This window comes from Mauremys reevesii, linkage group 2, assembly GCF_016161935.1.
Source record: "Mauremys reevesii isolate NIE-2019 linkage group 2, ASM1616193v1, whole genome shotgun sequence".
NCBI classification, from domain to species: domain Eukaryota; kingdom Metazoa; phylum Chordata; order Testudines; family Geoemydidae; genus Mauremys; species Mauremys reevesii.
In genome coordinates this window covers 93,986,170-94,001,637 of record NC_052624.1, presented here as the reverse complement: position 1 = coordinate 94,001,637, position 15,468 = coordinate 93,986,170, and the positions used below count along the sequence as shown (strand labels likewise).

Below are 15,468 nucleotides of genomic sequence, written 5' to 3'. Positions count from 1 at the left end.
GCTTCTGTTCTATCTATCCTGGATTTTATATAAGTCGGCCAGAAGTTAGAATAGGGAAAAAAGCCTCTATAATTCAAATAGTGTTCTGTTAGACATAGAGTTCATGGAACTGCTTTTCCTTTTGTAAGTTTAGTTGCATAGCTTTAAGACAACTGTATATTGAATGGGTTATGAATATATATACCCCAAAAGATGCATACTGCTCCACATTATTTAAAATTGCTATAATGTGATGGAAGGCCTGATTATGCAGTCCTTACTCATGTGAGTTGTCCTTATTTAGCTTAGTGAGAGCTTCTTATGTGAGTAAGGGACAGAAGATAGGGATGTTAGTCAGACAATGGACAGTTAGAACCACATTCTGCAGTTCTTACTCAGGCAAAGCTCCCGCTTAGCGGAGCTCTGCCTGGGTAAGAAAACCAGAATCAGATCTTCCACAGTTTTTTTTTCCTGTGCAAAGCTATTTTATTTGGACAGAGAGTTTAATCTGTTGTAATAGGATAAATATTTAATTGGAATTTTACCTAACAGCTTCCTAAATTCCAGTAACAGAAGTACACACAATGTACTTATATATTATTACAAGTGAAATGGAACAGAGAAAAACTAAGTCTGGGGTTTCTTCAGAATAAAGTGTTGCCGTTAACTTGTTTGGTTCTATAAGATCTGTATGTTTTAAAATATTTTGCAGTAATTTTTACATATCATATATGTATCTAATACTGGTATGTAAACAATGATATCCATCTATCTCCTGGGAGGTGTAAATATATGTAATTCCTCTAGAGGAAAGCATCAGTTACACTTGTTCAATAGTTCAGTATGCTCCATAGAATAATTTCTCACTTAGGGTCCTAATCATGGGGCTGATAATAGTGCTGCTTTGCCTAGCTGATTGCCTTTGTTGTTTGTGATCCTGTATTATTGTTGCCACTAGCTATTTAGCCTATCAGGAACAGATCAGATCATCATTAATCAGGCTTTAGGTTGAGTTGTTTTAAAATCTTCAGTTGTACATGGAGGAGGGAGTGGAGTGGAAATCAAAGTGAAGTAATACATAGGAAAGTACAGCAGGCGCATGAATTTGGAAAGGTTGTACTATTACAGTCATTGCTGTGTAGCTTTATTTTTTTTTTCAAATTCAAAAAGCAAAACTTTCCTATTTGATTCTAGCATTATTTTTACATTTTTTTAAAATTCAGCACAGGTTTATAAGGACTATGTAATTCTCAAGAGAGGCAGTTTTAGAACATGCATGGAAATTAAAGAGAAAATGAAGAGTTGTGAAGCGTAAGATTTTTCCAGTTACATATCACCAATATCATATTATATGTCTGTATTTAATGAATATGAGCCCAAATTTTGCCACATCTTATACTGGATGCAGCCCTGCACTGAACAATGAGGTTTCACAGAATATAAATCAGATCAGAATTTGGCCCACAAGTTGTTCATGGAAGTTGGAAGTTGTAACCAAACTAATGAGGCCTTAAAAAGATATAAAATGATCTAACTTTTTTGGAAATTCATAGTATCTGAATTAATTATTGCACCTATACGGAAGGTGAAGTATACCAAAAGCTTAATCTTACAGTTGGAGGGTGTTTGATCAAATACATGAATCATTTATATTTTGGGGGAGGAATTATCAAGCATAACTGTGTGAGTGTGACTTTGCATTCATGTTTGATGTGAAGCAATGCTAAAATTTAAGAGAGCATTGGAAGTAAAACATACCTGAATCAAGCTTGTATAAATCAATGTAAAATAGCTCTCACATAACAGCATAACATTCTCATAGAAATTTTGCATTTGAATGTAGCTGAACAAGACAGAATTTTCTTATTCTTGAATATTCCCAAGGAATAGTGTGACCAGTTCTGATAAAATTGATAAAGAGTTCTTTATGCTTGAAAGAGACTGTGTAATTTCTTGATTGTTCTCCATGCCTCCCCTTGTGTTTTTCACTTTCACACAGTTTCGCTGTTTGAGATTTATTGTATCCCCAAAGACTGCTTCCAGTAGGGTGGATCAAAGTGGTACATACGAACACCCCAAATACCCAGAGTAATTTCTGAAAAACTAAAGATGCTATGTTTGCTTGCACACTGATTGGGGCACTGTGGATGCTGATAGCAATCAGTATGAACTTCCCTACTGCTGATGTAATGATGATGAATGCTGTGACACTGCTATTTCAGACTGCTCTTCTCAGTGGATGCAAACCACTTGTTAATGAATTGACTACAACTACAGCAGCATCAAATAAAACCGGGAAAGGAATTAAAAAAGCGACAATACGTTAAAAGACAAACCAAATAAGAAAACAAAAGGTGGCATCAAGTGGTTATAGTATAGAGGAAACATAAAACTAATATGCAAATCAATAAGCAATTTAGGAGCTGGATGCGGCAATCCCTTACTTAGGCAAGTAGTCCCATTGAAGTCCAGTGAGACTTCTTGTATGAGTAAAAGATACTTGAAGGAGCAAAGGTGTGCAAGATCTGGCCCTTAAAACCAGAAATTTAGAGAGGAGAAAGAGCAAAGAGGTTAAGATTTAAAAGAAAATGAAACTACCGTAAATATGCTTATGAAGGGCCAAATTCTCCTCTCTTGCAGTGGTTCAACCCTGTTGATTTCCGTGAGGTTGCACTGGTGTAAGTGAGGAGATTCCCTCCCCCCCCCCAGTATGCATATGATTGTTTTTACTACTATGGTGAATACATAATATAATTATATAATTATATTAGTTGAACTTACTTATTAGTGAATTTTATTGTAAGAAATAGGTATTATTACCATTTTGTTGACATTCAAATTAAAAGTGATGGTATTCTTCCTTTAATTAGTTTATTATTGGCAGCTGCTTGTTATGATCTCTTCAATTCAATATGAAATTCATGAAGGTTCCTATTTATGATTTAAAAAGTAGAGACACACCTGCAGACAGGTTGCTGTATGAGAGGGATTTGGTTTAAAATGGGAGTCTGGAATTAATTGTGCAATGGGTTCAGGCCTGCGGGAAAAGTACAAAAGGTTCAAGCATGATTGAATGGGAAAAAGCCATGAATGTTTGCTTTCAGGAAGGAATGTTTATCCCTCTGTTTACCTATGAAAGTTCAGGCTTTAGCCATATAACATTATAGCATGTTCTCTTCTTTGCAGTCACCATTCATATGCACATGCAGATAGAGGAGAGCCATCGAAAAACAGCTTTCTAGTGTTTGAAAGCAGAGTTCAATTTTGCAAAATATGTATGTAATGTCTCAAGGCTGGGGGAAGGGAAGTCACTGAGCCAAATGCATGGGGAGTTGTAAACACTATAAGTAAACCACATAATATTTTGAAAGTGCAAAGTACTTCAGCCTGGATGTTTTTCAAAACCTTTTTGTTAGTGATCAACTGCCAATGGAAATAAAACTTTATTTTGTCCTGGACCTTTGATTATGCTTTCTTTTTTAATAGACTGTGATTTACATATTTCATTACAGTTTCGGAGAGGGGGAAAGCTTGAGGACAGTGAATCTAAAAGTGTTGGGGGCCTGCAGCTCCTTTTGAAGTCAAGATCAGACCCATACTATAACTGTGGTCAGAAGAGTGAGTCTGTAAAAATGATATCTTGAGGTTCCATATTTATTTTCCATTGATGGCTTCCATGTCAGCAAACTTGTCCAAACGTGAGTTTGCTAATGGTCAGCACACTCCGTCTGCTATATGAGAATCAGGCTATTGTTTCTGCCATGCACATCACCACATTTGATAAAGGAACAGAACATAGTTTAAAACTGAGGGTCTGATGCTGCAATCTCTATGCGATTAGAACTCTTGTTAACGTCACTGGAACATGTATGTGTGTCAGGGAAGAGTAGAAGGGGAAGGACGGTGACAAGATGGGGAGGACGTAGAACAGGGGTAGGCAACTTATGGCACATGTGCCGAAGGCGGCATGCAAGCTGATTTTCAGTGGCACTCACACTGCCCGGGTCCTGGCCACTGGTCCGGGAGGCTCTGCATTTTAATTTAATTTATATGACGCTTCTTCAACATTTTAAAAACCTTATTTACTTTACATACAATAGTTTAGTTATATATTATAGACATAGAAAGAGACCTTCTAAAAACGTTAAAATGTATTACTGGCACACGAAACCTTAAATTAGACTGAATAAATGAAGACTCGGCACACCACTTCTGAAAGGTTGCCGACCCCTGCCCTAGAAGGACAGGATATTGCTGATTCAAGAGGCAGAATTTGTTTATCCGTGGTGAGATTGCCTCTGGAATGCAGATAGTAATAAAAATAGGCTTCAGTGTGTAAACTAAGGCTATGTCTACATTACGGCCCTTACAGTGGCACAGCTGTACTTTCTCCTGTGTAGCCGCTCTATGCCGGTGGGAGAGAGCTCTCCCTCTGGCATAATTAAACCACCCTAAATGAGCGGCAGTAGCTATGTTGGTGGGAGAGTGTCTCCTGCTAACATAGCCCTGTCCACACCAGCACTTTTGTCGGCAAAACTTATGTTGATCAGGGTTTTTTTGTTTTTTTTCTTCACACCCCTGACCCTCAAAAGTTTTGCTGACAAAAGTGCTAGTGTAGACAAAGTCTAAGTAGATATTGTGGAGAGCATGTGTAACCCACACACCACCTGGGTGTGGTGTTCTGGCCCATCTAATGGCACTGAGACCACTTAGCGAGCGAGCGAGCGAGCGAGAGAGATAAGACTGTAGAACAGACTTATTTTAACAGGCAGGCAGTTGGCTTTTAGCTCATGAGCCTCTACAGCATGCACTAAGCTCCAAAGGTCCCAGGTTCGATCCTGCCTGCTGACAACTGGGATCTGTCGGTGTTACACATGCACAACGAGCTGATATTTATATTAGCAAGTTGCAAATTTTACAAATTTCTGACCATAAGTGCACTTTAAAATAGTAAGTTGCTAACTAGGGGCCTCTGTAGCACCAGGTATGGCATGATACAGAGGGAAGCAAAATTGCAGAGAAAACGGTGGTGGAAAAAGTGGGATTCTAGCCTCTAGACTTCTCTCCATATTAAAAAAAAACCTCACTTGTCTAATGGGCTGTGAAAAAAGTAGCCAAAAGGATCAGGAGCCACTCTGAGCCACAAACTCCACAGGAAAATCTGTGGCAAGCTAATGCTGCATATAGCAAATTAATTGTGGCTCCCTCTCGCTTTCCCCTTTTCCCTCACCTCCTTATTTGGGTAGCCACACAATTAGCACTCAGAAGCTAATGTTAATGCAACTACTGTCCCAGCCATGCTGTTATAGGAGGCTGGAAACTAATGAAGAAGAAGAATCCCACCTCATAGCTGTCTGGGGATCTTCATGGTTGAGGGGGATGAAACCACTGCAGATAGTTGGCCTCTGTGTCGTTTTCTGGCTGTCTGTGGCTGGTTCACTCCCCTTGTTGGTTCTGTGACAGGGGGGCAGAATGTGTGGCCTCTACAGCTTTGACAGTGGTGAAGAGATCTTGAATTAATTTGTTCCCTTTCACATGCATTAGCCACATGAGGCAGAGTGTGTGGGCTAAGATGTCAGAAATTCAGGGTCAGATTCTGCAGTCCCTACTTAGTCCTCACACAGGCAAACCCATTGAAGCTAGTGGGAATGTTGCTTGACTAGAAGATTTGGCCCTTAAAAGTCAAAATAGAGGAAAAATAACGGAGACAACCAAAGTTATAGCTTTCTAAATCCCTTGGGAACAGGGACGGCTCTGTTTTTTGCCGTCCCAAGCACGGCAGTCGGGCAGCCTTTGCTGGTTACATGGATTCGGCAATGTTTCTGCAGGTGATCTGCTGAATCCATGACCGGCGGACCTCCCACAGGCTTGCTGCCGAAGCCTGCCTGACTGCTGCCCTCACGGCGACTGGCCCGCTGTCCCCCATGGCTTGCCACCCCAGTGCCTGGAGCCGCCCCTGCTTGGGAAAACTGTGTGGAAGATTCGCCATCTCAGAGACCACTGACTAATTTAACACATGGGTGGCCAAAACACTAAAAATATAGGTAGTAGGATTGTCTCTTGTACTGGTTGGGGGCTGGACTAGATAAGATGATAGGTATGGTAATTAACTAAAGCCATGGACCGCCCTCCCACAGAGAACCACACAGGAGAAAAGGGAGGGAAAGTGTGTTGAGAGATGCTGAAAGTTTAAAATTTATGAACGCAGCAAAGAGTCCTGTGGCACCTTATAGACTAACAGACATATTAGAGCATGAACTTTTGTGGGTGAATACCCACTTTGTCAGATGCATCTGACGAAGTGGGTATTCACCCATGAAAGCTTATGCTCCAATACATCTGTTACTCTATAAGGTGCCACAGGATTCTTTGCTGCTTTTACAGATCCAGACTAACACGGCTACCCCTCTGATACTTAAAATGTATGAAGTTCCTACCAGATTCTCCCCCCAAGAGTGGAAGGTTTCAGGGAGTAGCCTCTAAATCCTATGGATTCTTTTAGCCACTGTGCAGTTTGCTGCTGGACAGTCTTTTCCCCCAGGATAACAAGACTCCTGCAGGAATTATGCTCTCATTGGCCCTTCCCTAAATGAGACACAAACTGCCTCAGAAAGGAATGTAGTGTCAGTTAATACTGAGGATTGTGCTCTGCTGGAGTTGGAACAAAGCTCAGCAAGTTGTGTGTTACTCCTTGACTCATCCAGTCCCATATTCAGACACACATTCTGCAATCCTGCTCAGGGTGAGACAGGAAATCATTCTGTGAATTACAGTAATATTCAGCCCTTATATAGCACTTTCAGCCACAGATCTCAAAAGACTTTTCAAGGGTGGGTCAGCATCATTGTCCGCATTTTTACAGATGGAGAACTGAGGTATAGAGAGGTGAAGTGGCTTGCCCAGGATCAGTGGCAGAGACGGGAATAGAATCCAGGCCTTCTGACTACCAGGCCAATTCCTTGTCCTCTGGGCCACTATACTCCCCTTAGTAGTGAGTCACATAGTACCTGGGCCTTTTGTTGGGCCCACTTTATAATGATGAGTTTTTTGGATTATCTTATTGTACTATTAAACTAAAGTGCCCCATTAAATGCAGGGAAAAGGTAACTAGAGAGCTGCATTGATACGGTTCAGCAATTTTGCTTTGTGCAGATTTGTTATATTTTTTTACTGCGTCAGTCAAAATTGCAGAAATCTGTTAACATCGGGTGTAGCAAAAAAGGGTAATTAAATATCTTTATAGGTTACATTGTGATTTGTTGAAGAGTTTGGTGTTTACTTATAACATAGTTGACTTCAGCTAAAAGTTGAGCTAATCTAGTCCTAGAATAATGCACTTTATTTTCTAATATCTATTTGATGACATCTTGATGGGGATTAGACTAGATGATCCTTGCCGCCCCTTCTAACTCTGTTTCTATGATACTTGTAACCCTGCTCACAAAAGGAAGCATCTAAAACTCCTTTTTTAAAGTCAAGTTTGGTGATTTATATATATTTTTAACATGGGACCTAGTTTTAGTTCTTACAGCACTGATAAGCAGTGCTGAACTTCTTTGGGTCTAAACACCGTATGTGCTGAATATTGATTACCTGTATAAAGCTTACTTTACTAGACTGCCATGTGTCAAGCTAAGCTACAGCCAAGAGCTTGGAAATACCTATGTTCCTTGCAGACCAGGATCACTGTAGTCACGGTACCTAGAAGTGGATACTCATAGAATTTTACCCTCTTGGAAACCTCTGGGTTTCTTAGGTTTATGTCACAAACATGAAAACTCTAGGAATATGGTGAAGCGATCCAATGGATATAAAATGACTGAACGATGAGTCAGTGCAGATGACAGTAAAAGTAATCAGTGAAAGGCAGAATAACAAAACGTGCTTTTTGCATTGCTTTCCATTTTCAGGATTGTCATGCCAAGAAAGTGTTCCCGTTATCAGTTACTAGCAATCGTATTTGCCTTTCTCTGTGGTTTTTCAGAGCATTGTTCCAATACGCTTTTGTTTGAGTTACGTTTTTAAACAAACATAATGAGAGCTGCTTACATTAATAAGGCAAGATAGACTAGGAGAGGTAATTCGTTGCTGCATATTAGGGGTAGTGAGAATGCTGAAGATTAAAATTTGGCTTCTACAGTAACATGATGGTTTGTCTCAATTCTGCTACATGGTTCCAAGCTGTTCAGGACAAAGGAAAAAAATCCCGCCTTTTTCCCCCCTACCCCCCTTCAAGTCCATTAAAATTCTTCCAGGGTTTTAAAAAACGTGGACCTTCCTGTCAAAGCAGCAGACTAGACCATGATGCTGATTCTGTTTAAAAGCAAATGTGCTTGTCTCTGGTGTTAGCATTTCCTTAAATTCCTCAGGAACTCATGCATGCAAACCTGATTTGATGAGCTTCATGAAATGGCCTGTGGATTGCTAATGCTGCTGTGCTGCAGGCTCTTCTTCAGGTGAGAAGTGTGGCAGGTTTCTGACTAAGCTTTTTATGGCATTTGAAGTTTATGACTCTATTGTTTTATTCAGGTATTAGTGGGAGGAGAGCTGAAGTAATGAGAAGTCATCATGGAGGCCCAGTCCCATAGCTCTGCCACAACCGAGAAGAAAAAAGTTGAGAATTCCATAGTGAAATGCTCCACTCGAACAGATGTCAGTGAGAAAGCTGTTGCCTCCAGCACAACTTCCAATGGTGAGTAACAGCAGGGATTTACTAGCAGCGAAACCTACAGTAATTTTATGTTCACTGCATTCCTTGTGAATTGAGCATTTGCACCTGGATCTGTGTTTGTTCTAAGGAAAGACTAAAGAAAGCAAAGAGGAGAAAAAAGTGGATAGGATATAATAAACCCTGTTTTGGCTTCAGACAGTCTTTTTCTTCCAAATTTTCTAATTTGCGATGGAAATCTGCTAAGTTATTTATTATAGGAAGTTCCTGTTTTGGCATTTTGGAAATCATCTTGATTAGCCTGGCAAGCATTGCAAATGCTTTGCATTTTACCGTGGAAATCTCTTCCACAAGTTAGATAATTAGTTATTACAAAAGAGACAAAAGTAGCCTTGTCAAAATTCATGGCAGGGTTTTTTCTCTCTCGTTGTTTCAAATAAACTTGTCTATTGTAAATTTTTTTCACTGTCCCTGAAGTTCTTTAATGGCAGGTGACAAAATCGCAAGCGAACTTCCACTGAATTCATTTCAAACTTGTGACTATAAAGGTTGCAGATTTACAAAAATGGAGGAGTTTACTCAACTTTCCCCAGGGATTACCTCATTCTGCAATTTTGCATGCTCTGTGCCATTCCACGCCCCCAACCCCTTTCTTTGTTTAATTTACAAGAGCTCAAATCATTGGTCCTTACTAAAGCAAAACTCCCATTGAAGTCAAGGGAAATTTTGTTCAAAGAAGGACAACAGAATTTGGCCCCATGGCTTATGATTGCTGCAGATTGAGCTCTGCATTTAGCAAAGAAATTCAGGCAATCAATCTGGTAATTGTTACAGAAGAAAAAATGGCTGTTCTTTTTTTTTCTGTATTGGAATCTCTGTGCATCTCTGGGAGAACTCAGAGTGCCCCCTCCTCCACCTTGCATCAAGGCCACCATCTTTCGGTCAAAGGCAGGGTTCACTGTTCAATGAGTTGAACAAAAGTGCACATACCCAAAGAGACTAGGTGGAGACTTGCAGTGAAAAATGCACAAATTCTGTAGCTGTACTGAGGGGAAGTTCAGGAGGATAGTTAAACATTTGGGGGAACATATCCCGTCGTCCTTCCCAGTGGTTCTGTCACTAGATTCAAAGCAAGCCCAGCCCCAGCTAAGGCAAGGATCAAGTGGCTGGAGCTGTCTGTATAAGAACATAGTATCTCCCTGTTAACTACTGGAACAATCCTGACAAATTTTAAAGTATGTTAGATCAGATCCTCAGCTTGTGTAAATCCGCACAGCTCCAGTGGTGTCAATAGTCTTACACCTGCTGAGGATCTGGTCCACTGTATTCTTTTCAATAATAGGATTTTATACAAAAGACCCAGTTTTTTACACACATGCATGCTTAAATGCCCTGATGCAAATCCCGTATAGAGTGCACTCAACTTCAGTGTAGGCACGCGTGGGCTATGATTGACAGTGTCATCTGATGTTTGGATCAGAGGACCAGGAGTCAGGACTTCTGGGATTTTTTGTTTGTTTGGTTTATCTCCAGTTCTTTCGCTGACTTGCTGAGATCCTTGGTCAAGACACTTAACCTTTCTCTGATTCGTTTACATACCTGGTTAATGGGAATATTAATAGTTAACTATCTTAAAAGGGTGCTGTGAGGCTTAATTAATTAAAGCACTTTGAGATCCTCAGAGGAGAAATATAAGGATAAGGAATTATGATTATTAAATGTGTTTTTTGTGAATGTTTTCTGCAGTGAGACACTAATTCAGTATACACCCTTGGTATCCTTATGTGAAAAACTTTTTTTTTTTTCTGAAGAATGCAGATTCAAGTCAACAGAAACATTTTGAAAATTCAGAAATGTCAAAACAAAAAGTTTTGATTTTTTTATTTCAGTCTACAGGGGAGTTAGGCCTCTTTCACAGAACTGAGGAGGAGGAGGTTGTGAGTGTGGTACCTCCCCTTATGACTAGTTGTCCAGTGGCTAGGGCACTCACTTGGGGGATGGGAGACCTTGGATAGAATCCCCTACTCTGGAGCAGGGTCTGGAAGCCAGGTCTCCCCCCTTCCAGGTGAGCATCCTAAGCATCATGCTATAGGCTTTTAGGTGTAAGGGGGCAGGGAAGCTCCACTACTGCTTCCTCCTTACAAAATGTTTTGCTTGACCCAAACCTAAATTTTTCTGACTTTTTCAATTTGTGGAAAAAAATCAGTTTTGATTCAACCCAAATCCACATTTTGTTTAGACTTTCTTCGGAACTGCCAGCAAACTGAAATATCAGTTATTCGCACAGCTGTAGGACACACCCTACATCTAGTCAAGTCAATGACCAGGCTCCCTGTGACTTCAGTGGTTAAGGATTAAGCCGTTAGGTATGCTTTTTAATTGAGTCAATCGTAAGTAAATTCAGGGCCGGAGTGTCTGACCTGCCCTAATATACAGCCAGCCCTAGAATTCTTCCATAGTGCAGGATTGGGCCTTGGATGGATGTAAACTTTACTCCTCAAGGGTATTAAGATATTTCTCATAGAGTAGTCTATATGGTCCTTGTATGACATACTGAAATAAGTAATGATACTAAAACTTTAGCATACTGGAATTATAAACTTCAGTATTTCTATATTCCTAAAGTTTTGTCTCTCTGCAAATGTGACTGCCATGTTAATTCATTTTGGTAACAGGAGACAAATTTTATTAATGCAGCATGAAAGCTCCCTGTTGCATCTTTTGTTCTGTAATACTGGAATTGTTCAGTGAACTTCACCAGCTGATATAACAGACCACTTGCTGCACAAACATTCAGTTTCTGTTTATGAATTGCGGCTTTTTACAAAAAAGGCCAAATAACATAGAATGGTTGTGATTTACAGTTGTCTGTTTTTTTAAAACAGGGTGAGGCTGCTTAAAAATATACTGAGTAATCATTGGTGTATTTACGAAACAAGACCCTGCATGTGGCCACTACAGATCAACATCTGCCAGTCATACCATCACCTCATAAATATATCTAAAAACTGTGTTTTCCTTTCTGGACAACACATTAATTAGCAAAGTTTGCCAAGTAACATATACTTGAGTGACAGCTGTCCAGGAGGTGCTATGTGAACTGGCATTTTCTGAGTGGCTCCACTGTCTTTTAAAAGATTTACAATTGAGTCATAAATAGGTTGGAAGCTCTTATGGGTTTTACGCAGAGCTTACAATTGTGCAGGAGAAACAAGGAAGACTCTCTTTTTAGTATTTCTTTGCAGTTCCCGAAAGAAAATAACTGTCCAGTGCACCTGATAGCAGTACCTCTGTTTAAATAAATATTATGTATGGAATCATTTAAAAAAGAATCGGTGTTTTATTGTCTGATACGCAAACTCTGTTTTATTTAAGAGTCTCTGTGGTGGGGGGTGGGAGGTAATAGGTGCCTATATAAGGCAGAGCCCCTAATATAGGGACTGTCCCTATAAAATCAGGACACCTGGTCACCCTAATGCACCCCTACCACCACCATTTTACTAACACAATAATACCTTTGTGGCATTGGATGCACACAGGTGAGGGAGCTGTTCCCTGCAATGTTCATTTATCTGTGTATTGATTTAGACCCTGAGCGTGCAAAGTGCTCTATGCACACAGCGTTCTCATTAAAGTCAAGTAGGGAGCAGCTTTCGTGAGAGGGGTCCAAAGGTAATAAACTTGTTTGAGCACAGATCACTAGTATTTTCTGTGCCCTTTCTAGGGAGTCTGCTTGTTAGAGTAGCTCACACCACTGTCCTGCTAGACCTTTCTTGCTCCTCTGCTGGTCACATGATGCCTACTATGATAATAAATAATCACCCGATTTAAAAAGAAGAATACATCTTTCCTCCTTGATGTGAAAGCTTTAAACATTAAGTGTTTTTAGAGCATTTGAGACAGTACCGAAGCATCTGCCTTACTGAAGTGTAATAAATGCACACAGTGAGGTTCTGCTCCTTCAACTTATTGCACTTGCATGAAACCCTGCACATATGTGGAGCCTCATTGACTGCAGTGGCTATCTGCATGGAGGAAGGGGGCTGAGTCAATGGCTTCTGATCCTTATGAAAAATTTCATTGTAGCTGTGAGCCGCAATCAAGCAAGCGCTCCAGCATGTGCTTAACTGTAATGATCTAAGTAGCTCCAGTGGGACTATTTGCATGCTTAAAGTTAAGCAGCTGCTTTATCACTTTAATAGATTGGGCCCTTAGTAAGTTCTGCTTTGCAAATAAATGGAGCTTAACATTAAGAAAACAAATGTTTCCTGTTTCCTTTAAAAACAAATGTTGACAACCAATCCCCGACCCCTCACACACATACTATTTGGAGTTTGAATTTTTTTCATTGAGTCTGTTGTATGAATATGTTGGTGGGTTTCTTTTATTTTTAGTTTATTTTTGGTGAACAAAATCCAGTGAATTCCCATTATCTGCGAACAATAATATAAAAAAGTAAACCTATATTTGACATTATTGCTTGCAATAGATTTGAAAATGTTTGTTTGCATTCAGCTGGTATTTATTTGCAAATGACGTTTTTATCAACTTTGTTGGTGATTGTAAATAAAATGTTTGTGTTCTGTCCAATTGTGGCAATAAATGATTTTTTTTTATTTTATTTTTTTTTAGTTTGCATTACAAACAATGCAGTTATTGTATAAAAGCTCCTTCAGTTTCTGACAGGCAAGTACTTATTTTCAGTTTGATGTGTTTTGTCTACTTTCTGACCCATGAGCTCTTTTCAGTGTAATCTGATATTTCTTATTAACCTATTACTTGGCTTAAAAAAAAAAAAAGAAGCTAATTATAAACATATGTAGGTTGTAGACTTGACTACCTTTATCAGAATCGGATAGTTATTGAGAACATACTTTAAAGTGATAACAGAAATTATTATATTAATGATGATGTAACTTGAAACCAAGCTTGATAGATGAATAAATGAAAGGAAGTTCACATGTCCACTTTGATTCTTGGAGCCAGCTTCAACTAGGTCTTTAAAAAAAATAATTTAAAAAAAATCGTCCTTTAAGGAATGAATGAGAAAAGTGTTCAGCAATCGGCAGCTCCATAAGAGTCACATTTCCTGTTTTAACTTTTGGGTAGTTACTGGCCCTGCTGCTTGCTTTCAAGCTCACCATAAAATAGGTGTTAATCATGATACCTATTCTTTGGCCCCTTAGTTGGAGTTATATGTCCAGAGTCCTGTTGAGAGGTCAGAGTTCAGAGGGGGTTGTTAGCTATCAAGAAATGTTGCCTGTACTACTTTAGTGCCCTGCGAATTGGGTCCCTCATTGATTATATTTATGAGACCTAATTCTGCAAGGTGATGATGAGGACTTCTCCTCCCTCATTGAAATCAAAGGGAGTTCAGGGACACTTTTCACTTTGCAGTATCAGGCCCAGAAGGAAACAACATTCTATGGAATCAGCTATTGTAGGTGACAGAAATGTTCTTAAAAGCTAAATGTGCGGGCATGCATCATTTTTAGCGAGATGGTAAATATTCCAAGTAACCTCTAGTCATAATAATCAGGCACAGTAGTGTACAAAATAAGTGTTAGGTTCTGATCCTGAGAGGTGCTGAGCAGGGCCGCCCAGAGGATTCAAGGTGCCTGGGGTCCTCGGTGGCGGGGGGCCCCCGCGTTGGCGGTAATTCGGAGGCAGGAGGTCCTTCCGCCCCGGGACCAGCCGCCAAAGTGCCCCGAAGACCCACGGCGGGGGTCCCCGCCGCTGAATAACCACCAAAGACCCGGCTCTTCGGCGGCGGGTCCTGGGGCGGAAGGACCTCCCGCCTCTGAATTGCCACCAAAGACCCAGAGCAGAAGAAGCTCTGGGAGCCCGGGCCCCGCGAGAGTTTTTCGGGGCCCCCGGAGCGAGTGAAGGACCCTGCTCCAGGGGCCCCGAAAAACTCTCGTGGGGCCCCCTGCGGGGCCCGGGGCCTGGGGCAAATTGCCCCACTTGCCCCCCCTTTTGGGTAGCCCTGGTGCTGAGCATCCATAATAGCCACAAGACTCTCATCAGGCCCCGAGTGAATGAATTTAAGGGAGGTGGCTTTACTTTGGGATATCTCTCACTGACCCTTAAAAGGCTTGGACCAAATTGTGCTCTGAAACCAATGGGAGTTGTATCCATGTAACTGAGAGCTTAAGTTGGTCCTCGGTATATTGTAATGTGAAGTAGGGGGTCTATCTGAGTAATGGAGGCATGGTCCTTTCCGTATGTTTACTAATGGGATTTCAGTTACATTGTTATGGTCTATCATAATTTGAGACAAACTGCTCACACCCAGTACTATATTTCAGTGTTGTGTTTCTTAGTTCTGGGAGCCAGCTTTTTTTCATCCCCTAAACTAAATAATCCAGCACAGACCATGGTCTGCAGAGATGATACAGTACTACAGCATAATTCCGCAGGGTTTCCCTCCTCTCCTTTCTTCTCTTCCTTCCCTGCACATAACCCTGTGTTGGTTAATAGAATGAGGGATATTAAATGTCAATCCTGCTGTATTCCTCTGCAAGTTCCTGGGAGAGATGATTGAACAGCTTATCCCTGCAATCACTGTAATCAGTAAGTAATGACCTAACATCCCAGTAGATGACATGAGCTGGAATCAGTAGAAAACACTAGTTAACATTGGTAGGTTGCCACCCAAATAAGGTGGAAGGTTAGATTTAATGAGCCACACACTTGGAATTAGAAGAGGTGGAAGATTTACTAAAGCAGTCTACTTGCAGTGGCCAAAAAGGAAACCTGGAGTGTGAAACAAACAATGGTTTGAAGTAAGGTGCTTTCAACATGGCAGCAGTAAATATACC

The 15,468-nt window shown here is 40.5% G+C and overlaps 1 protein-coding gene across 2 annotated transcripts in view; it reads left to right on the top strand.

The window, feature by feature from the left end:
• Positions 1–15,468, top strand: part of GLI3 (GLI family zinc finger 3) — a 256,152-nt gene that overhangs the window by 7,763 nt on the left and 232,921 nt on the right. For both annotated transcript variants that reach the window (XM_039526928.1, XM_039526927.1), the window contains exon 2: positions 8,509–8,671. In XM_039526928.1, the coding sequence (XP_039382862.1) occupies positions 8,548–8,671 (124 nt within the window). In that variant the 5' untranslated portion in view covers positions 8,509–8,547. The remainder of the gene's footprint in view (positions 1–8,508; positions 8,672–15,468) is intronic.